The sequence below is a fragment of the Geotrypetes seraphini genome, chromosome 8 (genome assembly GCF_902459505.1).
Source record: "Geotrypetes seraphini chromosome 8, aGeoSer1.1, whole genome shotgun sequence".
NCBI lineage: Eukaryota > Metazoa > Chordata > Amphibia > Gymnophiona > Dermophiidae > Geotrypetes > Geotrypetes seraphini.
Window position 1 is genome coordinate 98,082,684 of NC_047091.1, and position 26,448 is coordinate 98,109,131.

The window sequence follows — 26,448 nt, forward strand, 5'->3', positions numbered from 1 at the left end:
CACAATGTGAAAATGTTCTAAGCCTCTTCTGTGCAATTAAAAACGCACCAGCTAGCTTCAACCACCATATAAAAACTACAATTAAAATGATTTTCATGCCTCCTTTCAACCAACTCCTCTCTATGGATATAGGAGTAAAGTCTGGAATCTATATAGGAAGGGACAGAATCTCAATATAAACAGACTAGGACTTTCCCATTACAACTGACAATACACAGTATGCTTATTTTGGAAGCATTATTTGTGTTTTAGATGTACATAAATTGGCACTAAAGGGTGTAATTAATAGAGTTGTACCAAACAGCATATTTTACTCTTCAATTAGATACAAATAATGGAAAATATTTTTCAGCCAAATAGGAATAATGGATATTGAGCATTAACATGGCAAATAATAAAAGAAGCTACGTGAAATCAGAGATCAGGTGTTTATTTCAGTAGGATTTGGCAAATTAGAGCCCTGGATGAGTGGCATAGGCCCAGATTCATTAAGGGCACAGATCGGATCCGATCCAATCTGTGTCTGGGGGGGGGCTGATTCACAAAAGCGATCGGAATCACGCCCCCAACCGAGCACCCGGATTGCTCTATAGCGATCCCGATGCATGCGCAGACCATTTGTAGATGGTCTGCGCATGCTTAAAGAGCAGTGACCTTATTTTTTTTTTACTCTAACTTTTAACTTTTTTAACTTTTTAGCGAGCCCAGCAAGCCCGTGGTTTTAACCCACTTTAAACCCGTGGGTTAAAACCACGAGCTTGCACTGCGGGGGAAGGCAAGGGAAGAAGAAGGGCAGTGCTTGGGGCAAAGAGAGCTGGAAAGTCGGGGCAGAAGCAGGGCAGCGCTCGGGGCAGAGAGTGCAGGAGAGTCGGGGAAGAAGCAGGGCGGCGCTTGGGACAGAGAGAGCAGGAGAAGAGAGCTGGAAAGTCAGGGTAGACAGCAGGAAAGTTGGGGCAGAGAGCAGGAGATGCAGTTGGAAAGTAGTGAACGACTGGTCCCCAGCAGTCGTTTGTTTGCTGATTGGCTAGCTCAGTCGGTGTTACAGGTTTTTTTTTAGTGAATCGCTGCCTGCCTACATTTGAATGCCATTCCCCCTCATTTGCATGCACGGATCGGAGGATGATCGAGACAGAGGTTAGTGAATCGGGTCGCAAAGGGGGTTGCAAACCGATCGGTACATGATCGGTTTGCTTAGTGAATCTAGCCCTAAGGGGAGAGCTGGGGGGGGGGGGTGTCCGGCCACGGTCTTCCTAAAGGCGCGGCACCCCTCCTCCTCTCCGCGCCGCATGTGCGCACCCCTTGCTTTCCCTCTGTACCTTTTTTACTTCCCTGGCGCGAGCTTGCTGCCCGCATCGGCATCAATGCTTTCTCTGATGTCGCTTCCAGGAAGTGACGTCAGAGGGCGAGCTGACACCAACTTGAGCATGCTGCTCACACCGGAGAAGTTAAAAAAGTACGGGTAGAGGGAAGGGTGCGCATGCATGGCGGGGGGGGGGGGGGAGGGAAGAAGGCGCCGCTCACCCTTACTATGCCACTGCCCTAGATTATTCATATTCAAATTTAAATCACTGTTCGACCAAATACATATGGCCGATAAAGACAATATGGCCTATGTATAACAGGGATGCCAAGGTACCCAGTTCCAGGCTGGAGATTTGGGACAGTGCTGGATTTCTAGTCAACCCATCCTAGTACGTCATGGGACTTACAGCAGTTATTTCAATGGGCAGAATCAAGCACTACAAATCCTTCTCTGCTTTGAGATGTAAGTTCAAAAGCAGGATTGACCAAAACGTCTCCAGCCTGGGACTGGATAACTTAAGCATCTCTGTTACAAGAGGGAGATGTATGCAGACTTATTTAAAAGTCACATTTTTTTTTTCCGTGTCTAAGTGTTTCATGTTGGTTATAAGCCGTGGCATAGTAAAGGTGGGGTGGGGAGAGGGTGGTCCGCCCTGGGCACCATGTTGGTGTGGGCGTCGGCACCCCTCCTCCTCTTTGCCCCTGCCTCTTCCCACTCCTCTCCTTGCCATGTGCGCACCCCTCCTTCCCTTTCCCCTTACCTCTACTTGTTCGCCGAAGTGGACAACAACTTTAATGTGCTCCTCAGGACCGTGTCGTATCTCACGCTGACGTCACTTCTGGGTGCTGCTCATAGGAAGTGACGTCAACAGGAGAGACAACGGGGTTGTGAGGAGCATGTTGAAGTTCTTGTTACTTGCGGCAGCGAAGAACTAGAGGGTATGGGGGAGGGGAACGGGGGCTTGTGTGCGGCGGGGGGGGGGGGAGGGGGTTGAAAAGAAAGCAGAGGAGCACCACTGCTCCGGGCACCTCTCGCCCTTGCCATGCCACTGGATATATGCACACATAAAAATCAATTGTATGCTTAGAATCTGCAGAATTAAAGTTACAGATGTTGCCAGCTGTTACCTTTACGCACAGACCCACTTGGGCATGATTGTATGTGATGATCTTAAGGTGGATGTTTTAACTTGGCTCATAACATTGCCTCCTCTATCAAATGCAGCTTGTTTATTTACTTCTGTATTATTTTTCAGAAATAAAAACTAATTGACAGCGCAACATCTTTTTACTTATTGTTTTGAATGCAGTGTCTCTAGCGTGCCCCGACGGGGCCCGTTTTGTCCACAAGGGCTTTCTCAAGGGTTCATAGAGGAGCTCTTATCCAACGTCCTTCCTCATTTAGGGCTAGAGAAAACTGCCATTCCTATACTTAATTCTGTTGAGTGAGGATTGCTCCGTTGTGGATGTTTCCATTTAGCCTCACTTTTTCATCTTCTATATCTTGGTAATGATCTTAAGGTGGCCAAACAGGTTGAAAGAGTGACGGCGAAAGCTAGTAGGATGCTAGATTGCATAGGGAGAGGTATGGCCAGTAGGAAAAAGGAGGTATTGATGCGTCTGTATAAGACTCTAAATGATATAAAAAGGATGGGGTCGGTCCAGAGAAAGGCTATTATAATAGTGTGTGGCCTTCATGATAAGGCTTATGGGGACAGACTTAAAGATCTCAATCTAGATACTTTGGAGGAAAGGCGGGAGAGGGGAGATATGATAGAGACATTTAAATACCTACGTAATGTAAATGCGCATGAGTCGAGTCTCTTTCATTTGAAAGGAAGCTCTGCAATGAGAGGGCATAGGATGAAGTTAAGAGGTGATAGGCTCCGGCGTAATCCAATGAAATAGTTTTTTACAGAAAGGGTGGTAGATGCATGGAACAGTCTCCTGGAAGAGGTAGTGGAGACAGAGACTGTGTCTGAATTCAAGAAGGCCTGGGATAGGCACGTAGGATCTCTCGGAGAGAGTAAGAGATAATGGTTACTGCGGATGGGCAGCTCTATGACTTCACAATACAGGTGCAAAGAGCCTTAGCCTATAGGAAGAAGAGATGCAAATGTTAAGAACTTTAGCCAACAGGGAGAGGAGGAGATAATGGTTACTGCGGATGGGCAGCTCTATGACTTCACAATACAGGTACAAAGAGCCTTAGCCTATAGGAAGAAGAGATGCAAATGTTAAGAACTTTAGCCAACAGGGAGAGGAGGAGATAATGGTTACTGCGGATGGGCAGCTCTATGACTTCACAATACAGGTGCAAAGAGCCTTAGCCTATAGGAAGAAGAGATGCAAATGTTAAGAACCTTAGCCAACAGGGAGAGGGGAGATATGATAGAGACGTTTAAATACCTACGTAATGTAAATGCGCATGAGTCGAGTCTCTTTCATTTGAAAGGAAGCTCTGCAATGAGAGGGCATAGGATGAAGTTAAGAGGTGAGAGGCTCCGGAGTAATCTGAGGAAATACGTTTTTACAGAAAGGGTGGTAGATGCGTTGAATAGTCTCCCAGAAGAGGTGGTGGAGACAGAGAGTGTGGGCTCCTTTTATCAAGCCGCGCTAGGTAAGTCGGGGGAGGGTACAGGCACAAACAACATACCAGGCGAACTAAAATGCCAATACATTTATGAGGCTGAGGAAAGTAGACACCGAAATTCTGGGTCAGGTGTGAGTGCACACACTTTTGAGTCGGGAGTAGGGTCACATCATATTTATGGGTCACATTGTAATTCCGGGTCTAGGGGGAGTACACACTGTAGTTCTGGGTATATGGGGAGTACACATTGTGGTTCTGAGCCTCAGGAAAGCACAAATAACACAAACAATGCTAAAGGTGTTCAAATAGCTCAAACAGGAATATCCCCACTGAGACATAACAAAAATATAACATGGAGGGCTATGTACGTCAACGCACACAGTTTAGGAAACAAGATCCTGGAATTGGAAACAGAAATAAGGAATGCCGACCTGGATGTGGTGGCGATATCCGAAACCTGGCTCACAGACTCCCACGGGTGGGACATGGTCATACCGGGTTACAACTTGCTTCGCCGGGACAGAGAGGGTAGGAAGGGAGGGGGTGTAGCATTATATACTAAAGATGACATTAAGGTCACGAGAATCTCAGATGTCCAGTATACTGGGGAATCCCTTTGGGTTAATTTGGCCAGAGGGAAGGACAAATGCTTGTATCTTGGCGTAATTTACAGACCCCCAAGACAACAGGATGACCTGGATATGGAAATAATCGAAGATATAGAAAATATCACCTTGCGTGGGGACACAGTATTGCTAGGTGTCTTCAACATGCCTGATGTGGATTGGGTTACACTTACCTCTGCTTCCGGCAGCAGCAGGAGGCTATTAAACTCTATGAAAGGAGCAAGCCTCAGGCAACTGGTGTTGGAACCGACAAGGGATCAGGCAATATTGGACCTGATACTTACCAATGGAGAAAGTGTCACAGAGGTCTCGGTGGGTGACACATTGGCCTCCAGTGACCACAACATGGGATGGTTCAATATCAGGAAAGGTTTCACTAAATCTACTACACTAACCAAAGTCCTCAAATTCAAGGACACAAATTTCAAAGAAATGGGAGACTTCGTTCACCAGGCGCTACAAAGCCAAGAAGAAACCGATAACGTGGAAGACATGTAGTCGACTTTGAAAGCAACCATACAAGAAGCAACAAACCGCTATGTAAAATCAGTAAGTAAACGGCGAAGGAACAATAAGCCACAGTGGTTTACTGCAGAGATCTCAGACCTGATCAAGGAGAAGAAAAAAGCATTCATCTCTTACAAACAATCAGGGAAGCAGGACTCTAGAGCAGACTACCTGGCCAAATCAAAAGCCGTCAAAACAGCAGTCAGGGAGGCTAAATTCCTCATGGAGGAGTCTCTAGCAAAGAACATCCAGAAGGGAGATAAATCCTTCTTCAGGTATATCAGTGATAGAAGAAAAAACTCAGGCGGGATTGTACGTCTTAGGAAACCAGACGGAGACTATGTGGAAAAGGATTCGGAAAAAGCCCAACTATTAAATGAATACTTCTGCTCAGTCTTCACCCGAGAAGCGCCAGGGCTCGGCCCTCAGCTACAGACAAGGGTTGGCTCAGTTGACCCGTTTAGTAACTTTGAGTTTACGCCCAGCAGTGTCTACGGTGAGCTGTCAAAGCTCAAGGTTAACAAAGCAATGGGGCCGGACAACCTGCACCCCAGGGTGCTTAGGGAGCTGAGTGATGTCTTGGCGGAGCCACTGTCCGCGCTCTTCAACCTCTCCCTTAGTACAGGCAGCGTCCCGTTGGACTGGAGGACGGCTAACGTCATTCCACTCCACAAGAAAGGCTCAAAGATGGAGACAGCAAACTACAGACCAGTGAGTCTAACATCGATAGTGAGCAAACTAATGGAAACTCTAATCAAACACCAATTAGATAAGATCCTGGATGAGGAGAATCTACGGGATCCCCGACAACATGGATTTACTAAGGGGAGATCCTGCCAATCCAACCTGATCAGCTTCTTTGACTGGGTAACGGGGAAGCTGGATATTGGGGAGTCCCTGGACATCGTGTACCTGGACTTTAGCAAAGCATTCGATAGCGTACCACACCGCAGGTTACTGAGCAAGATGAGTTCTATAGGATTAGGTAACACATTGACGAAATGGGTTGGGAGCTGGCTTGGAGGTAGGCTCCAAAGGGTGGTGGTGAACGGCACCCCCTCCGAAATGACGGAGGTGATTAGTGGAGTACCACAGGGCTCAGTCTTGGGCCCAATCCTATTCAACATCTTTATAAGAGACTTGGCAGAAGGGCTTCGAGGTAAAATAACATTATTCGTCGATGACGCCAAACTGAGTAATGTAGTGGGCAAATGCACAACAGACGAAGATTCAATGCCCGACAACATGATGCACGACCTACTCCTACTGGAGCGATGGTCTAGGACATGGCAACTCAACTTCAATGCCAAAAAATGCAAAGTTATGCACCTGGGCAGCCAGAATCCATGCAAGTCTTATACCCTTAATGGCGAGATCCTAGCAAAAACGGTAGCAGAACGAGACTTGGGGGTAATCGTCAGTGAGGACATGAAGTCTGCCAATCAAGTGGAGCAGGCTTCGTCCAAGGCAAGACAAATCATGGGCTGCATATGAAGGGGTTTCGTCAGTCGTAAGGCGGAAGTCATTATGCCATTGTATAGATCCATGGTGAGGCCCCACCTGGAATACTGTGTGCAATTCTGGAGGCCGCATTATCGCAAGGATGTGCTGAGACTGGAGTCGGTGCAAAGAATGGCCACCCGGATGGTCTCGGGACTCAAGGATCTACCATACGAAAAACGGCTTCACAAATTACAGCTATACTCGCTCGAGGAGCGCAGAGAGAGGGGGGACATGATCGAGACGTTCAAGTATCTTACGGGCCGCATCGAGGCGGAGGAAGATATCTTCTTTTTCAAGGGTCCCACGACAACAAGAGGGCATCCGTTGAAAATCAGGGGCGGGAAACTACGAGGTGACACCAGGAAATTCTTTTTCACTGAAAGAGTGGTTGATCGCTGGAATAGTCTTCCACTACAGGTGATTGAGGCCAGCAGCGTGCCTGATTTTAAGGCCAAATGGGATCGGCACATGGGATCTCTTCACAGGGCAAAGGTAGGGGAGGGACATTAAGGTGGGCAGACTAGATGGGCCGTGGGCCCTTATCTGCCGTCTATTTCTATGTTTCTATGTTTCTATGTTTCTATGTTAACGCGCGTCACAGCGTGCGTCAAACCGCCGGCTGCGTTAGCTGCTACCGCCTCCTCTTGAGCAGGTGGTAGTTTTTGGCCAGCGCAGGGGTCAGCGCATGATGAAACGTCGCGCGCGTTAACCCCGCTAGCGCAGCTTGATAAAAGGAGCCCTGTGTCTGAATTCAAGAGGGCCTGGGATAGGCACATAGGACCTCTTGAGAAAGAGAGAGAGATAATGGTTACTGTGGGTGGTCAGACTAGATGGGCCATTTGGCCTTTGTCTGCCGTCATGTTTCTATGCTCAGTCCCTCAGTTGATTTTAAGGATTCTTAGTGGCAAATTTGTGAGTTTCATCTAGTACCATATATCTAAGCATAAGTGGAAGGTGGGGAACCCTGCTCTGCCAGTCTGGGATCACAGAGCTGCCAAGTTACCCAGTTCCAGGAGGGAGACCTTTTTTTTTTTTTTTTTTAAACCATGTCCTGATTTTACATTTACATTCCACAGTAGAATTTCTAGTGCCTGATTCTACCCTTGAAATCAGTGCTGTAGGTCCCCTAATACATCAGAATGAGGCTAGCCAAAATCTAGGACCAGCCTAAAATCTTCCTCCTGGAACTGGATAACTTGGAAGCATTGGCTGTGGCTTTGTGGTCCTATACTCCTGAGCAGTGACATACCCCCAGAAGTGGAAATTATAGTGAATGTGGAATGAGTGGAATGCGAACGTGAATATAAATCGTGCAGATTTGAAAAATGGCATCTGAGGTGGAGTGACCGAAGTGAAATAAAGGTAGGCTATGGACTTAGGAAAGGGATTACATTTTCGAGTAGTCTTTTCGAAAGGTAGGTGGATGTAACAACTTACGCCCTATAAAAAGCAAATTGAAGCCTGTACTCATATTAAAAATGGAAATAGATTTTATTAAAAAAATAAATAAAAGGAATTGAATAAAACCAAAATGAAGAACTAAAAACGAAAGTATGTATAAGTATAAAAGATGTAATTTCTAAAACCATTAGTATCTCTGGTTGCTGCTGACCATATTTCCATTTTTAATTAGAGTACAGGCTTAGCCTACAATTTGCTTATTATAGGGCGTAGGTTGTTACATCTAGAGAATGACACGGGGACCGTTTACAGTGGTAAACCATAGTCATCGCAGTAAATCTACAGTAATGGGGACATTTGCAACTGGTTTACCACAGGAATGGGGACAAGGCCTTTCACCGCCCCGTGGGAATGGGGACAAGACCTTTCACTGCCCCATGGAAGCGGTGAAAAGTCTTGCTCCTGTGGTTAAAAAATTGTGCCTATGTCAGACTCGCCATCTCCTCCCCAGCCCCTCTTGCGCCTATTTTACCTTCAGGAGCCAGCCATGCCACGATGAAGACAAAAGGAACCCAAAACCAAAGCCTGAGACCAATGCGATTTGAAGAATAAAATTACCAGACAACAAAAGGTAGAAAAAAAAAATTATTTTATATTTTGTGATTAGAATATTTCAGATTTGAAATATGTATCCTGCTAGAGCTGGTATTAGACATAACTGGGAACCGCAAAGCCCAGGCTGTGCTTCTTTAGCTTCCAGCTGGCTTAGGGCTCTCTCTCTGACCAGGGGGCAGTTGCCCTAGTTGCTCTCCCCTAACATTATTCCTGCCATGTATGACTGAAGTATTCTGTTAGCTTGATTTTTCTATGTAGCATTCTGTAGTAATTTGGTTTGTTCAGTTTTCACAATAGTGGAGGGGATATTTGTGAAAGGGAGGGAAGACAGGTGTTTTGTTGATCCTTGCTCGATATTATTTGTGTTTATAAAATAACAATTGTACAGAATATTGTCTCTTTTTATACTTTAATAAAATAAGTTCAGTATAAAATCATAACTATTCGAGGCATCTGCGGGTGGTCTGACAGTTTGCAAGGCGGGGACGGGGACTGAGCTCGCAGGAACGGGGCGGGAACGGTGATAAATTTTTTCCTCGTGTCATTCTCTAGTTACATCCAGCTATCTTTCGAAGAGACCACTTGGGTATGTAATCTCTTTCCTAAGTCCATATCCACAGCCGTTGCCATCATGTACTTCACTTTGGTCACGCAACCTCAGAAGCCGTTTTTCAAATCTGCACGATTTATATTTGTGTTCACATTCCACTCATTCCACATTCACTATAATTTCCACCTCTGGTTCACAAAGGCTCATTCACATTGATATTTTCTCACCATATTATTTTGATCACATAAAGTCATAGAGCACATATGTACCCACTAAGAAAAAGCACCATTTATTCACTACACATACATTACTAGGCCTGCACTTTCATTATTTCTTATTCATACATAGATTTATTCCCATAGGACCCCTGAGGAAGACATTGAGGTCAAAACATGGACCGTGATGGGTTCTCTTCATTTTTTTAATAGTTGTGGATGATTTTCACCGTTCCAAAGTTGTGGATTATCTTCTTGATATAATAAAGTCTGCATCAGTATCATCAGACGCCACAGTATTTTTTTGTGTTGGACTTCCATTCTTCTGTGGACGCAAGGGGTCAACTTTCAAGTCACTTAGGGCTAGATTCACTAACCTGCCCGAATTGGAACAATCCGTTTCCGATTCGGGCAGATCTGACGAATTCAGGAACCTAAAATATGCAGATGGGGGCGACTGGAGGAACGCCCCCATCTGCCTGCATGGATCGTGCATGCGCAGACCCATCCAATCCGCGACTTTTTTTTTTTAACTTTAAACTTTTGCAAGCCCGTGAGTTTAACCCGCTTCAGGTTAAAACCACGGGCTTGCACAGGCATGTTTGGGGCTCGACTCTCCTGCTCCTATGCAGTGGTGGCAGCAGCCTCTTCCCTCCTTCCCTTCAGTGTGAGCCCGCGGGTTTAAAGCTGGCACTGCACTGTGGCATGCAGCCCCGCTTTAAAACCACGGGCTTGCACTGCGGGGAAGGGCAGCAGAGAGCAGGAGAGTCGGGGCGAATAGGCCGAGGGTTCGGGTTCAGGGCAGGCAGGCAGGTGTGTTCGGGGCTGCAGAAGATGGGGCTGACAGGTTAGAAAGCAGGGCGCAGAAGGCAGGGCAGTCGCAAAGGGTTTCAGCGAATGGTTCTCAGCAGTCGCTTTTTTTTTGATCAGCCAGCCCAGGGTTTTGTTTAGTGAATTGGGTCCCTGCCTACTTTGCATGCTGTTGCCCTCATTTGCATGTGCAGATCGGAGGATGGTCAACAGAGAGGTATGTGAATCGGACCGGGGTCACTAAGAGGTTGCAAACCAATTGGTTTGCTTTTTAAATCTAGCCCTTAATCCTTCACTGCCCCAAGTACTTTAGATATATTGGGAGCCCACCAGGATAGGTAGGGAAAATGCTTGAGTACCTGTATGTGAACTCCTTTGAGTGTGGTTATGTAACTACAAAAAGGTGGTATATAAGTCCCCATCCCTTAAGTGTTGGACTAGAGCAGTAAGAAATAGCTACAGTCATAAGAACATAAGCAGTGCCTCTGCCGGGTCAGACCAGAGGTCCATCCCGCCCAGCAGTCCGCCCCCGCAGCGGCCCAACAGGTCATGACCTGCCTTAATCACCAGAAGGGGCCCCCTTGCCCCCTAGGTTTCTCATCGAAGTCCTATCTTCCCATCAATGTCCTAACCCTCCGGCCTTGCACCTGCACGACCTGGCGAGCTGTCTATACTTATGCAACACCCCAGCACCTCCCTCAGTACCCCACGATCCCCTTTTCCCTCAGGAATCTGTCCAATCCCTGTTTGAATCCCTGTACTGTACTCTGCCGGATCACTTCCTCCGGGAGCGCATTCCATTTGTCCACGACCCTTTGGGTGAAGAAAAACTTCCTTGCATTTGATTTGAACCTATCTCCCTTCAGTTTCTCTGAGTGAGTGCCCCCTCGTACCTGTCGTCCCTTTTAATCTGAAGAACCTGTCCCTGTCCACCCTCTCTATGCCCCTAAGTATTTTGAAGGTCTCTATCATATCCCCCCTGAGCCTCCTCTTTTCCAGAGAGAAGAGCCCCAGTTTATCCAGCCTCTCAGCATATGGGCAGTTTTCCAGCCCTCTTACCAGTTTCGTTGCCCTCCTTTGGACTCTCTCAAGAACTGCCATGTCCTTCTTGAGGTGCGGCGACCAATATTGAACGCAGTATTCCAGATGTGGGCGCACCATCACTCGATACAGCGGCATGATGACTTCCCGCGTCCTGGTTGATATGCCCCTCTTGATGATGCCCAGCATCCTGTTGGCTTTCTTCGAGGCTGCTGCACACTGTGCGGATGGTTTCATGGATGGATCCACTAGCACACCCAAGTCTCTCTCAAGTCCGGTGTCTTCCAGCAATCTCCCCCCCATTTTATACTCGAACAACGGGTTCTTTTTCCCTATGTGCATGACCTTGCATTTATCTACGTTAAAGCGCATTTGCCATTTGTTTGCCCAGTCCTCCAGTAGAATAATCAGTCTTGACAGCTGCACAGACTTAATCAACCATCCGCTCATACTTTTACCAGAAAACAAGGTGGGAAGTTTTCATATAGCCCATTTACCTCTATAAGAGGACTTTGGGAAATTGACTTCATTATGCATAGATTAGAGAATGACATGGGGAAAAAAAATCTGTCCCCGTCACTGCCCGTCCTCGGACAACTGACCCCTTCCCTCTTGCCACCCCACCACCCTTCAGCGGCCCGAGAATCTCCCTCCCTCCCCCTTATCTTCACGGCGCTTTAGTAAAGCGGTGTCAGAGGAGAAGCTTCCGTCCACACACGCGTACGCAACTGCAGGCAGGCAGGCTTCACCGGCTTCAGTAAGTTTCTTTACTAAAGCGCCGCGAAGGTAAGGGGGAAATAGATTTGGCCTTAGGTAGGGAAGGAGCCGCACACGCGCCTTCCCTCCCTTAACTGTCGGGACAAGGCCATTCACCGCTCCACAGGGCGGTGGATGGCCTTGTCCCTGTGCCTGCAGTGAGCAGTTTTCCTCTCCACCATTTCAGCGGGTAACCCAAGGCTAGCTGCCACCGTGTCATTCTCTAGCATATATTTAAATGAAACAAAATGTAATAATACATAAAAACATGATCCCAATTCTGTTTTACAAGATCGTTCTGGAATTGAGGGGATAGAGTAGTCATGATTGAGGTAGAAAAATGGTATTGGAGAGGGTGCAAGGCTGAAGGTTGCTTGGGGCATCTAATACCCTTGCATCCACAGGCTCAGAGCCTTGCTGGGCAGACTTTGGGCTAGATTCACTAAGCCTCCCAAACGTGTTTGTGATCGTGTACCGACCTGATTTTCCTCCGACCCGATTCACTAACCTCTGTGCCGATCATCCTCCGATCCGATCCGCACATTCAAATGAGGGAGAACGGCATGCAAAGTAGGAAGGACGTGATTTACAAAACAATTTCAGCAACACCGACTGGGTTGCCCGATCAAAAAACAAGCAACTGCTGAGGACCAGTCGCTTGTGCAAAAACCCTGCTCTCTGCCCCGATTCTGCTTCTCCTGTGCTCTGCCCTGATTCTGCTTCTCCTGCCGCCCTGTTCTCTGCCCCAACTCTGTGGTTTTAATCCACGGTTTAAAACCACAGGCTCACGAAAATTTCCAGCTCTTAAAAAAAAGTTTACAGCTCTTCCTTCATGGTGAGCATGCGCAGACCAGCTACAGGCAAAGAAGATGGTCTGCGCATGCTCAAGGATCGCTCTCCAGCAATCCGTGCGGTCGGTGGGAGGCGTGTCAACGATCACCCCCATTTTCATGAAGACGCTTTGAGAATTCGTAAGCCTGCCATGGACCGCACACGGATTGGACGCGATCAGGAAGGTAAGTGAATCTAGCCCTAATTTATAAAAAAATTTATATACCATATATTACCTATACGGTTTACATAGCCGCAGTATATACAAATTAAATGGTTACAAGAAAACACTGCTATAAGATTCAAATCATCAATCAAATAAAATATCAGCAGGTACTTATATTACATAAAATCTCAACATAAGAAGACATAGATAAACATGGGTTTTTGGTTGTTGTTTTTTTTTTTGCTTTCCTTGTTACTCCCTTATGCGGTTCAAGTATAGGACACAAGAGGGCAGCCTTGCACCTCAGCCGGGATAGGTGTCCTCTCATTTTATGCTAAACTGAGCCTCCGCTTCCCCTCCCCCTCTAGTTAAAGCCACAGGTTACATTGTGGGAAGGCAAAGAGGGCAGACTTTTCTTATCCTTTTTCATCTTCTAAAGAAGAAACCACAACCACTTCCAAGCATTTCCGATCATCAATCCAAATGAGTTTCTCTGTGGGGTGAGAGCTTGCCTCTGCACGGGATGGCCACTGGGCCGGGAGAGCTCCGCTCCGCCCTTGTAGGATCGCTCCCCTCCCCTTACCTGCTGGCCCAGCCCCGGAGCCCAGGGATTGCTGACTTCCTGCTTTGACTCGGGCACATCGACCTGATCCTGTTTCCTGCTGCTCTGACTTTGCCAGCCCCTGCCCCTTTCCTGGGTATCCATTTGGACTTTTGTGAATCCTGGATCTGGCCGAGCCTATCGCTGCGGTAAGCCCTAAGTCTCCGGCTGGGTTTTTCTCGCACTGGGGAAGGGAGTGGGAAGCTTTTCTCAAGTTCTGCCGGCTGCTGTGGCTAATATTTAAATACCAGTATCTACCTCCTCCCTACTCCAACGCCCTCAGCCAGCTTTTAGGATCAGGTGGGGGTTGATCTAGTCTTACCTTTGCCCCGTTAAATAGTTCGAGAGGTTTTTGTTGTTTTTTTTACAGCCTTGTATACATTAAAACAAAAACCAGGACTGGATCAGGTTCACACAGGTGCCAGGGTAACCCTGACTCTTCTTTTGACACACATTTGAGGTATCTAAGATAAGGGGTCATGGATTTGATATACTACCTTTATGTAGTACAACCGACAGTTTATATACTGTATATGATATGAAGGTATTTTCTCTGTCCCTTTGTGGGTTCATATTCTATGTATTGTACTTTATGGGCTCCTTTTACAAAGGCGCGCTAGCGGTTTAACGCGTGTAATACTGCGCGCTAAACTGCCGGATGCGCAGTTTTGGGCCAGCGCATGATGAAAAGTCGAGCGTGTTAACCCCGCTAGCGCGCCTTTGTATTTAATCATAAGCTAGTTGCGATGGTTTATGAATTCTTCATCTCATTCAAAGGGAGTTTTGTTATCCCAAACTAGTCAGACTTGGTATTGCAATGATTGGACGTGCCTACGGAGCAGGGTCCATGGAAGCCACTTTGCCAAGGTTGTGTGTGTGGTCAAGCCTTCCAATTGGGATTATTTTTAGTTGTAGATTTTAGTTTAAATAACTTGCCTTTTCTAAATCCAAGTTTTAAGTTTGTATCTGAGTCTATGGAGGGTGAAGTGACTTGCCCTAGATGTGGGATTTGTCTTCTCTAGGACTCGGGCTGCTCTTGTACGCTATTTCTACACTATTTGAAAAACCAAACCCTGGCCATGGATCAAGCTTTCCAAGTATAAATATTTATGGAATGAATTTAAATATGATGCACTGTGTGAGGTTTCATTTTGTGTGTTGAGAAAAGGATAATGATGCTCAAATAAATTTAAAAATTATTATATAATGTAATATTAAGGAACAGAAGAAATTCTGAATGTCAATATGTAATAGATAAGTGTTTAAAACTTAGCTGTAAGAATCATGACGTCAATGGTGGTTTTCTTCCGGTTTCCAGATTTGCAATATTATGTGCTGTGTCTTAGATCAGTGGTTCCCAACCCTATCCTGGAGGACCACCAGGCCAATTGGGTTTTCAGGATAGCCCTAATGAATATACATGGAGCAGATTTGCATGCCTGTCACTTCCATTATATGCAAATCTCTCTCTTGCATATTCATTAGGGCTAGCCTGAAAACCCGATTGGCTTGGTGGTCCTCAAGGACAGGGTTGGGAACCACTGTCTTAGATTCTTCTGCAGATTGGGGGGGAGGGGGAGGTTCATCAACAGGTGCTACCATATTAGCATGCACTAATCTCAGCATGCACTAAATGCTAAAGACGTCCGTAGGAATATAATGGGTGTCTTTAACGTTTAGCATGTGCTAACGAGATGGCAGCCATTGATGAATTCCCCCCTTGGTCTCATTCATTTGTGTTAATTTTGAATAACAGGAAAAATCATAACAATATAGTTTAAAGTAAAGTGAGTCCTGATTGAAGTTACATTGTTATCAGGGGAAGGATAATTAAAAAATACAAAAGGAGAGTATATATAGGTTCGAAAGGTTCCAGGACTGATTTTATTTAAAAAATTATTAAACAATCTTAAAACTTATTTCATTGGGTCCCCTTCAAACTGCCCTTCCCTACGTATACACTTTTCCCAACTTTGATTCCACTTCTGGAAACAGTCCTTAAACGCATCTTTAGGAATCGCCAAGGGTTGCTGTGTCAAATTGCTTTCCTTTCGGCATGGATTTAAGTTTAGGAAACAAGAAGTCAGCAGGGGCCCAAGTCAGGAGAATAAGGTGGCTGGGGAAGAACTTTCATTGTGTTTTTACACCAATTTCGTGAATTTGGAAGCATCCAAAACACCTTCCCCAACTCTTGACATGTTCCTCATAAGCCACTTTCAACATTCATAAGTTTCTGGAGCGGTCTTACCTGATTTAAAACAGACCACTATACGGCAACTCCTCCAGCCCCTTAACTATTTTACTCGCTCTTCTCTGGACCCTTTCTTCATGTGTCCTTCTTCATGTACGGTGACATGCATGAGACAGATGCCTACAATATAGGCGTCATTCACTGCATTCATTTTTTTTTTATTTTTTATAAACGCGTGTCCTGATTGACTGGTGACATGGCGATAGTACGCCTACCACTACCTACAATCGGAACACCATTTGTAGAATCAGCCGCACAGAGTCCTCGCATTGTAAGATATGGTTTATTTGTGCAGGCCTATCCCAATACTAATTTCATAATCGTAAATCCTAGACAACTGCTCTTTGTTTCACATGGCCTGTATCCACTCCTCTTTTGTCCTTCCATTTTATTTATTTTGTTAAATTGGAAAATACGAACATGTTACCCCTCTTTTAAAAAAAGCCCACTGGCTTCCAGTCCAACACAGGATAACTTATAAGATTGCCCTCTTAATAGTCAAAACCCTCAAAACTAAAGAACCGGCTTTCCTCGACAAAAATCTTATACCTTATGAATCTAATAGATCCTTAAGATCCTCTGGATGACATCTGCTCTGGGTTTCATCTCTAAAAATAATAAATACCCGTAGATCAGGGATATCAAAGTCCCTCCTTGAGGGCCGCAATCCAGTCAGGTTTTCAGGATTTCCCCAATGAATATGCATTGAAAGCAGTGCATGCACATAGATCTCATGCATATTCATTGGGGAAATCCTGAAAACCCGACTGGATTACGGCCCTCAAGGAGGGACTTTGAGACCCCTCCCGTAGATCAACAATATTCTCAGTTACTGCACCTACACTTTGGAGTGCATTACCTACTCATCTTTGAGCAGAGCAAAATTTAGACAAATTGAAAGGAGCTTTAAAAAGCTTCCTTGTTCACTGATGCCTTTGACCAGGGGGTAGGCAATTCCGGTCCTCGAGAGCCGGAGACAGGTCAGGTTTTCAGGATCTCCACCGTGAATATGTATGAGATGGATTTGCATGCACAGCCTCCTTGAGATGCAAATCTATCTCATGCATATTTATTGTGGATATCCTGAAAACCTGACCTGGCTTCGGCTCTCGAGGACCGGAATTGCCTACCCCTGCCTTTGACTAGTGATCCCACTATTCTTTTCTCATTGGTCCTTTTGTTTTTCTCCCATATACGTTCTCTTTCCTATATTTATTGTAGTTCTCCCCCTCTCCTGCTCGTTCTTAGTACATTTATTTTGTGTTTGAGTAAAATTTGTCTGTTTATTATTGTTGTTTTAAATTTTGTTCTTACCCCTATGTTATTGTTGTAAAACGCTTAGGGCTCCTTTTACTAAGGTGCGCTAGCGTTTTTAGCGCATGCAGGAAATTACCACGTGCTACACCGCGCGCTACGCTTCTAGAACTAACGCCAGCTCAATGCTGACGTTAAAGTCTAGCGCACGCGGCAATGTAGCATGCGCTATTCTGCGCATTAAAGTCCTAGTGTACCTTAGTAAAGGAGCCCTTAGTATTTGATAAGCGTTCAATCAAATTTACAATAAACTTTGAAACTTATTAGTGTGCTATGCATTCTTCTTTTATGTTGCAGTCTTTGTGTGTCCCGTTACTTATAGCTTGTGGTATTCTTTACCTCCATTTTATACTCTGAATTTGTAAACTGCTTTAATTGATCTAACTAACTTTAATTGATCTAACTAACCCCCCCTCCCCCCTTTTATCAAGCTTTGCTAGCGGTTTTTAGTGCAGGCCAGTGAGGAATTCTGTGAGTGTCGGAGCATTTACTGCACTTGCTTGTGCTAAAAACTTCTAACGCAGCTTGATAAAAGGGGCCCAAAAGTAGTAGATGGGGAAACTTCGTATTGTAATATTGTTAGAATAATTCAAGAGTGGCGAAAGTCAGAATTGAATAACTTGTGTGTCAATGGGTGATCTCCTTAGATAAATGTGCCTGTTTTTTCTGTAACTCAACTTAAAGCCCCAAAACTTCTATGGCGAATATTTGAATCCTAGTTTTTTCCAGTCCTGTCAATCATATGTCCGTTCTAATCCTCAAGAACTGGATTTTGTATAGTTTTCATCATTTAATATTTCTTTTCCTCACGGGAAGCCTCAGCCCCACCACTCCTCCGCTGTGTATTTTTGAACTGCGGGAAGCTTTACGTGGTGCTTCATCATTGGCTATCCATAATAAACAGGAAAAGAAATATTAATGGTGAAAACTATACAATATCCAGTTCTTGAGGATTAGAACGGACATATGTTTTTCTGTAACTGTCATTTTTTTAAAACTTTTGATTAGGCATATCTATCTAGCTTGGGGCCCCTTTTATCAAGCTGCACTAGAGGCTTTTAGCGCGAGCCGGCGTGGTAAATGCTCCGACGCTCATAGGAATTCTTTGATCATCGGAGCATTTATCGCATCAGCTCGTGCTAAAAACCTCTAGTGCAGCTTGATAAAAGTGGGGGTTGGTTTTAACATCCTGCCTGAAATTTTTTTTATTTTTTTTAGATAAGATCATTTTTGCCTTTTGGTGGCTCATTTTCACTGGCAGTGTTCTTTAATGGGATTACATGGAGTGCTTGTTCTGTAAATATATATTTCGTGGTCCATTAAAAAGAGCTACTGTTTAAAATAACCTTCAATAAACAGCAGCTTCCTTTATATAGGTTTTTTGGGAGACACCCATATTTCTTCCAAGCCTTCTGCTACTCTTTACCGGTGGTGTTTGTCAATTAGTGCAAAGTAATTGACTACTTTCATTGAAAATGACTGGGGATGGGGACAAAGGACCTATCTGTAAATACCTTTACTGATGGAAAAGTAAGACCCATAGATATGAAAATGCTATTTTGAATAGGGACAAAGTGTCATGGGATTTGATGTACTGCCTTTCTGTGGTTTTCATTTATTATATGCAGGTATTTTCTCTGTCCCTAGTGGGCTCAATCAATATTTTTTTTATTTGCCACTGATGAGAATTCTTTACCTCCTCTTAGCCCCTCTCTGGAAATGCTGCTTCCTACAATTTAAAAAATAATCCACATCTTTATAATGACAGGTTAAGGGTAGGACGTTTTCAGACAGACCTTTTCTGAGTAAATCGCTTTTGAGACTTAAATTTAGGTTGCATCTGAAAGGAACCAGGCTACGTATCTTATTTTACCGGTGGATTTTGTAAACATGCAGTTCTAGACAATCTGCTTTTAAATCTCCAATAAAAGTCAGGTGTGGGAATTGGCGCTAAGTATGTGTATATTATGGGCTCCTTTTACAAAGGTGCGCTAGCGGTTTTAGCGCACGCTAGCCGCTACCGCCTCCTTTTAAGCAGGCTAAAAACGCTAGCACACCTTAGTAAAAGGAGCCCTATATGTAACTTGTATATGTACTGGACTGCATAAGGGAGGAAGTCAGAACATACTGTAGTTTCATCTTCAAATTTACGTGGATATGTCTCTCATGAATATTTTTTATGGGTAGGCTTCAAATCAGATTGGCTAATACTGGACTGAGTGCCACCTGTACAGTAGATAGGGGCCAGAACTGGGGCTGAGAGCTAGAGATGAGCGGAAAACCATGAAAATGTGGCTTTTGTTTGCCAGTAATAGTGCAGACACTTTCAAAACAGTGTGCCCTATTTGGAATGTAATGATGGTGTCATGTCAAAAGCGCGCCGGGACAAAGGCGCGCCCAGACAATTGAGCACAGCGCGGAGATGCGCGCCGCTCAAAATTACTGTTTTTAGGGCTCCGACGGGGGGGGGGGGCGGGGGGGGACCCCCCCCCCCCACTTTACTTAATAGACATCGCGCCATGTTGTGGGGGGTTTGGGGGGTTGTAACCCCCCACATTTTAATGAAAACTTCACTTTTTCCCTGTTTTTAGGGAAAAAGTTAAGTTTACAGTAAAATGTGGAGGGTTACAACCCCCCAAACCCCCCATAACACTGGCGCGATGTCTATTAAGTAAAGTGGGGGGGAGTCCCCAACAAAACCCCCCGTCGGAGCCCCTAAAAACTGTAATTTTCTTCGGCGCGCGCCTCCGTCTTGCGCTCAGTTGTTGGCGCGCGCCTTTGTCTTTCGCGCCGTTGTCTATGAACCGTAATGATACACAAAGGAATGAAACAATTGCTCAGCATAAGCCAGACTCTTCCTAATACATAGATTGCCTTTGAGCATGACCAAACCACTGCACGTGTGTGACTAGCATGTGCATGCGCTAGGGGAGAATGCCCCCTTTTTCCAAACAGGGCAAACTTGTTCAAAGTGGGCCGGATTCTATAAATGGCATGCAAAAATGGGCATCAGAAACGTTCTGTTAGGTTTCCGTGGCTGACGTCATGGTTGTAGCAGGTTTCTGGGTCTTTCTGTGTAAAAAGAACTGATGTTTTAGCCATCTTTCTGTGGCTTTCTTCAAGGTATGCTGTGACGTCTGCAGTGTGTCTTTATATATAGTGGGTACCTGGACCTGATTGAGAACAGGCAGTCTTTCCCGCCAAAAATTCAAATTTCTCAACCCACAGACTGCCCTGTTCTCAATCAGGTACATGAACCCACTATATATAAAAACTCACTGCAGACCTCACAGCATACCCTGAAGAAAGCCACAGCATGATGGCTGACAGAAGTGTCAAGACCTGGAAACCTGCTACAATCAGGGGCATCAGAAACGTTTGGCATTAAGTGTGATTCTATAAAGGGCACACATCCTTTATAGAATTGTACGAAGGCTCTTCAAAAAGTTTCTGCACTTTCATATTTTAATGGGCTCGACCAAAAACCTTCTTTTCTGATGGCATTAAGAAGTTAGTAGTACGCTGGGGAAAAATGTATTGCAAACAGGGTGATTATGTGGAAAAGTGACTTAATTTGCTTTTGAGATATTTAAAAAATAAAAGTGGGGAAACTTTTTAAAGATCCCTCATACTTAGTGCCAGTTCCCACACCTGACTTTGGGCGCCAGACTTAACCGCCCTGAGTCTATAAAATACACTTATATACCTTCTATAACTGAGCTAGAAATAAAAACCACCAAATATCCCCTACAACCCACTCTCAAACTCCTTGGAGTAACAGTAAACAGAGGTTGCACAACAAAATCACACAAAAAGCTTTCTTCACCATGCGCAACCTTTGCAAAATCAGAAAATTCTTTGAAAAAGAACAATTCAGACTCATAGTTCAATACCTAGTCCTAAGTCTATTGGATTACTGCAATATCCTCTACCTTTCTTGTCCTACCTACCTAATAAAACAACTACAGACCGTGCAGAACACTGCCCTCAGAATGATCTATTCCCTTGGAAAATTTGACCACATCACCAACGCCTTCCTAGACTCACACTGGCTTCCAATACAAGCCCGCATCCAATTCAAACTATACTGTATTTTATTCAAAACCTTAAACGGAATGGCACCCACTCACCTAAACAACCGTCTAAACAGGAACCTCTCAACCAGACAGAGGAGAACCCAATCCCCTTTCTCCTTCCCCCCTTTTAAAGGAACTAAACGCAAAAAGATGTATGACAACTTACTTGCAACACATGCAGCTAAATTGGACCCCTCCATCACCAACCTACTGACAGCATCAACTGACCTCAAGGCTTTCCGCAAAGAAATCAAGACCCTACTATTCAAGAAATTCACCCAAACGTCCTAATCCCTTCCTTTTCCCCTCTCTCCCCCTCTTAGAATCTACTCATCAAAATTGCTTTAGACCTTACGCCTTAATTGTAATTTGTATTTCTCTTCCTGGAAATGTCCAGTTATCGTTCTGATGTAATCCGCTTAGAACTGAAAGGTACAGGCGGAATATAAGCCAGTTATGTAATGTAATGTAATGTAACTTATTAGATGCCTTAATCTGTGCACCTAGTCGATCTTGGTGCCTAACTTACCCCCCTCCCTTTTTACATAACTGCGCAAGAGGTTTTTAGCGCTGGCTGCCATGCTGAATGCTCTGCGCTGCTCCGACGCTCTTAGGAACTCTTATGACCGTCGGAGCAGCGCAGAGCATTCAGTGTGCCGACGCGTTACAAACCTCTTGTAAAAGGGGGGGTTTAATTATTTAAAAAGCCTTAATCAGCGCCGTTAATCAAAAATTGCAATTAAATCACAACTAATTAGATCGGGGATGGAGAACGAAGGCCGCAATCCAATCAGCTTTTCAGGTGTTTCCCAATGAATATGCATGAGATCTATTTGCATGCATGTCCTCCATTGTATGCAAATAGGTCTCATGTATATTCATTGGGGAAATCCTGAAAACCGAACTGGATTGCAGCCCTCGTTCCCCACGCCTGAATTAGATGATGGGTGTCTACTCCAAGGCACCTATCGGAAAGTAGGCATGGTTAAGGGCAGATCTTGGGCGTGTTTTGACTTAGGTCAGAGGTGTCCAATGTCGGTCCTCGAGGGCCGTAATCCAGTCGGGTTTTCAGGATTTCCCCAATGAATATGCACTGATCCATTATTCAGTTACAATGCACACAATGTTTTGGAACACTCTGAGACACACATGCTCCTCCCATGGCTGTATCCCCTTTTAAGATATAGTGTAAAATTGCCAAAACAAACATTTCTAGAAACAAAATGAAATGAAAAATTTCTGGACAATAAATCCTGAATGACGATTTTGGCTATTAACCCAACAGGGGATTGTCCTGAAGCCGAGATGCATGGGTGAGCTATGTTGATTTAATCAGCAATGCTGATGTATTAGAAAGAAATTGATTTTACCCTTGTAACAACTTCATACTTTTGTGTTAAAGCAAATGATCAAATTGAAATAAATAATAGTAAATAGAAGGAAGAATGTTCAAAATTAAGTTGACTTAGAAGAAGAAAAAAAAAAAAAAGATCTTATCCTTGTACATTTTGAAAACATGATTGTTCAGGATGAATCAGATTCAGGCATCTTCAGTGGTACGACAAGTTTACATGTGTTGCTCAATGGATGCATTTAGCAATTAAGATAAAAGAAAAGACGGAGATAATTTAAAAACTAAGTAATAATAATAACCCTAAATAGAATTACAGTGGATATGAGTAAAGCTTATAGACGTAGGCAGGCTTTACTTAATTTGAAATATTAAGACAGGACAACCCACTATGAAAGTTATATAAGTCAATGAAAAACAAGGTGCAGGTGAAAAACTGGTCTAGAGTGTGATCCATTATTAAAGGAACCAGGGATTAGATTTTATAGAGGTGAAAATTTTATATTTAAAGAATTCCCTAACTAGCTTACCTGTTCTGGCAATGCAGCCATGCTATGTGACTGTTTAGCCATATTTATATTGATATCAGCGAAGGAGTTTGGGGGAGCCTCCTGAGACCCTGAACTAAAAATAAACTTAGCCAATTTTTTTTCAGTGTATTTGACAACAGCCTGTAGTTGTGGCCTCCGATAGATGGGGAAAGCAAAGGCGGGAGGCTGAGGATGCCCACACTGGTGAATTGGCAGTTTTGTTCACAAGGCTATGGGTATATTTGCTGTGGTATTTCTTTATTGATTGCTTAGCTTTCATATACAGTATACTCTCAGTTAACTGGTACCCATTGGGATTGATAGATGACAGCTAAATGTAGTTTCTGGTTGCTTGAGAGTTACTATTAAAAATAGGCCTAACTAATACTATACCCCATACTATGCCATACCATAAACTGTTCCAGACAAACTACCAGACATGTGGTAGGCCATGGGCATACACAGGTGTGGTGAGCCAAGTTTACTCTTAAAATTTCCACCAGAAATTGATTTTATTTTCATTTTTATTTAAAGCAGGGGTGTCCAACCTGCATCCCAAGGGCCGCATGCGGCCCCGTGAAGTATTTAGTGTGGCCCCGGTTGAGGGCGATGCAGTGTTTTCCTCTACTGCCCCCAGGTGTTTACTGTCTTGCCGGCTCCCTCCTCTGTCACTGCAACATTTGTGCAGCCCCAGACACATTTTTTTTTGGCCAATGCGGCCCAGGGAAGCCAAAAAGGTTGGACACCCCTGATTTAAAGTATTATTTCTTAGATTTTTTTATGATTGCTTAGGAGTTCTGGTTGAGTTCCGGTTAACAGAGAGTCTACTGCAGTTATAAGATACCTGTACTAATCAAAATTTTATAAGTACTGTATATGGGAGTAAATAGCACATAGGGTTCTGATAGTGATATATTCTCTTTTATGTTTTAAATGTGTAATTGGTTTGACGAGTTGTTGTCTTAGCTGCTTTGGTTCTCCCATACCTAGAGGGCATGTCCGGGCAATCCACACAAGCCGAGGGCTGGGTGGGTGGTTCCGAGAAGCATTCACAGTAATGCTTACTAGTCATCAGGGGCTCTTCCTAGCCCTGTGAGCACCACCTCCGAAGTGCACCCAGGCCACAGTTGCCCTGATGGATGGAGGTAGAATTGAAACTCTTATCCCGCCTCCCAACGCTGTGCATCCCGAGCTATATGGCAAGTGCATAATTTAATCTTTATTATATTTCTCGTTAGCTTTCTGAGGCCTTTAATTTAAGGAACTCTCTTGCCCTGCGGTTGGAAGAAATTCCACGTTTCCTTGCACAAATTAAAGAAAAATGAGTGGGAAAAAGGCTACCAATGCGATTTGACTGTAGGCGAAGAGATCCTCTGTCTCTGCCCGCTCAGAGAGTATTGGGGTCGGCTTGGAAATCAGTTTTCCGAGTGCATGTTTAGGGGGGGGGAGGTAGCAGAAGCCGGAATAGCCCGGCACACGGAATGGGTGATTGGGGAGGGGGGCCCGACTCCCACTTGCTGCTTTCGCCATTCAGTGCAGCAATTGGGAGCCGGACGGTGGCGAGTTCCTGACGGACACTCAGAACTACAACTCCCTGCATGCACTGCGGTTTGGGGGGAGGGTGAGCGCCAGGTCTCCAGCCCCATTCCAAGCCCTCCTTTCTACCGTGCAGTAGAAGGTCCGGGGGCGGGGTTTCCGGTGGACGGGCCCAGGTTGGGGCTCGCCGATGTTTCTGACGTGCAGGTAGCGCTCCTTCAGTGCATTCAGCCACCCTGGCCGATCGCGGTGCATGGCGGAAGGGGTCAATGGTCTAGGGAGGAGGATACTTTGCTGCTTCTGGTGGTGTGAGGCTGGCTGGTTGTTTTGAACGAAGAAACAAAGCAGTCTATGGCGTTCAGCTGAAGACATGTATTGACTAAAAAGGTGATTCGACACGATTTGCGTTTAGGCGCTAAGACCTGCATCAGGAAGTCTGGTATGTTGGAAAATGTTACCTTAGCACAGGGGTAGGGAACTCCGGTCCTCAAGAGCCGTAGTCCAGTCGGGTTTTCAGGATTTCCCCAATGAATATACGTGAGATCTATTTGCATGCACTGCTTTCAATGCATATTCATTGGGGAAATCCTGAAAACCCGACTGGACTACGGCTCTTGAGGACCGGAGTTCCCTACCCCTGCCTTAGCACAAATAACGCCTCTTTGTGAAAACTCCAAATAAACTCTGTTTGCTTAGCGATTCAATCCATATCAGAGCATTCGCCGGGTTAAAAGCCTAAGCATTTGGGGCTTGTGCAGATGAGGACAGAGCTTGCAGAGATGGGACAGGGACAAATCTGTGCCTGTGTCATTTTCTACAAGGGGGAGGGGATAAAACGCAGACCTTGGCATTGGCAGGTTTAATCCCTGAATATCTCTTCGAATCATTTACAATCAATAGCTCTAAGTATTCTAGGAAATCACAGGCATTATTTTCTTTTCCGTCTGCTAAGGGTTGTAAATTTAAAAGATTTCAACAACGCCTGCTGTCCTTTCAAGTGGCATTATGGGATAAGGATTTGAATTCTTTAATTATGTCGATTGAGTGGGGACCATGAGGTCCACGAAAATTAAAATGAGGATCCCTGCAGACCCCCCCCCCCAGCTGCTTTCTTTTTAAGGCAATGCATTTTAACTCCACGGGATCCATGGGACCCCCCCCCCGGTAGAAGGCATTTGGGGCACTAGGGTGCAGAAAAGCTGGGTATAACAAAAGGGAGAGCTAGGAAGAGACAGCAGGAAATTAATGCAGTATTCAGCACCAGCAATCCGCACCACAAACGGAAAAGTAAACTGCAAGGATAGAAGTTAAAATGCAACCCAACGGAACTAAAAGCGCATGGCCTTAATAAGAAGGCCGTGGTGTGGAGTCTCCAGGGATCCTCATTTTTTAACTCTCACGGACTTTACGGATCTCGTTTTAACTCCTGCGGACATCACAGATTGCACTGGAGGGGGGGTAAGATGAAGATACGTGGTATGAGCGGGATCTGTGAAGTCCATGGAAGTTAAAACAAGGATCCCTGTGGACTCCATGGCACTGCCACTTTCTTTTTAAGGTTGTGGCAGAAATCCTCGATGTCCGTGGGATCCTGGTTTAGAGGTTCATCAGAGATAAATTGAAACAACAAACTGCAGCTGTCAAAACTGAGGTATGCAGATTTTTAAGGATATGCAGTTGAGGTCCGCGTTTTACCCCCTCCTTCTACAAGGCTCCCTGCCCCCACGGTCCAGTACCTCTCCATGTACCCCTCCCCCAGTAACATCTCTGCTTCCTTCCTCCAAAAGCAATGAGTTGCCAGTGGGAGGAGGACCTGAGAGAGATGCTGGACTCCAGGTATGGAAAGTGGAGGGAAGAGATACTGTTCTGATAG

At 45.0% G+C, this 26,448-nt stretch overlaps 1 protein-coding gene across 4 annotated transcripts in view; it reads left to right on the plus strand.

The window, feature by feature from the left end:
* Positions 1-26,448, plus strand: part of ARHGEF18 (Rho/Rac guanine nucleotide exchange factor 18) — a 250,998-nt gene that overhangs the window by 63,483 nt on the left and 161,067 nt on the right. For 2 of the 4 annotated variants that reach the window (XM_033956915.1, XM_033956916.1), the window contains exon 1: positions 24,066-24,238. The exons of 1 other annotated variant lie outside the window; for it this stretch is intronic. In XM_033956915.1, coding sequence (XP_033812806.1) covers positions 24,175-24,238 — 64 coding nt within the window. In that variant the 5' untranslated portion in view covers positions 24,066-24,174. Of the gene's footprint in view, positions 1-24,065; positions 24,239-24,720; positions 24,963-26,448 lie in introns of those variants that run through there. One more of the 4 variants, XM_033956917.1, reaches the window with a different exon arrangement.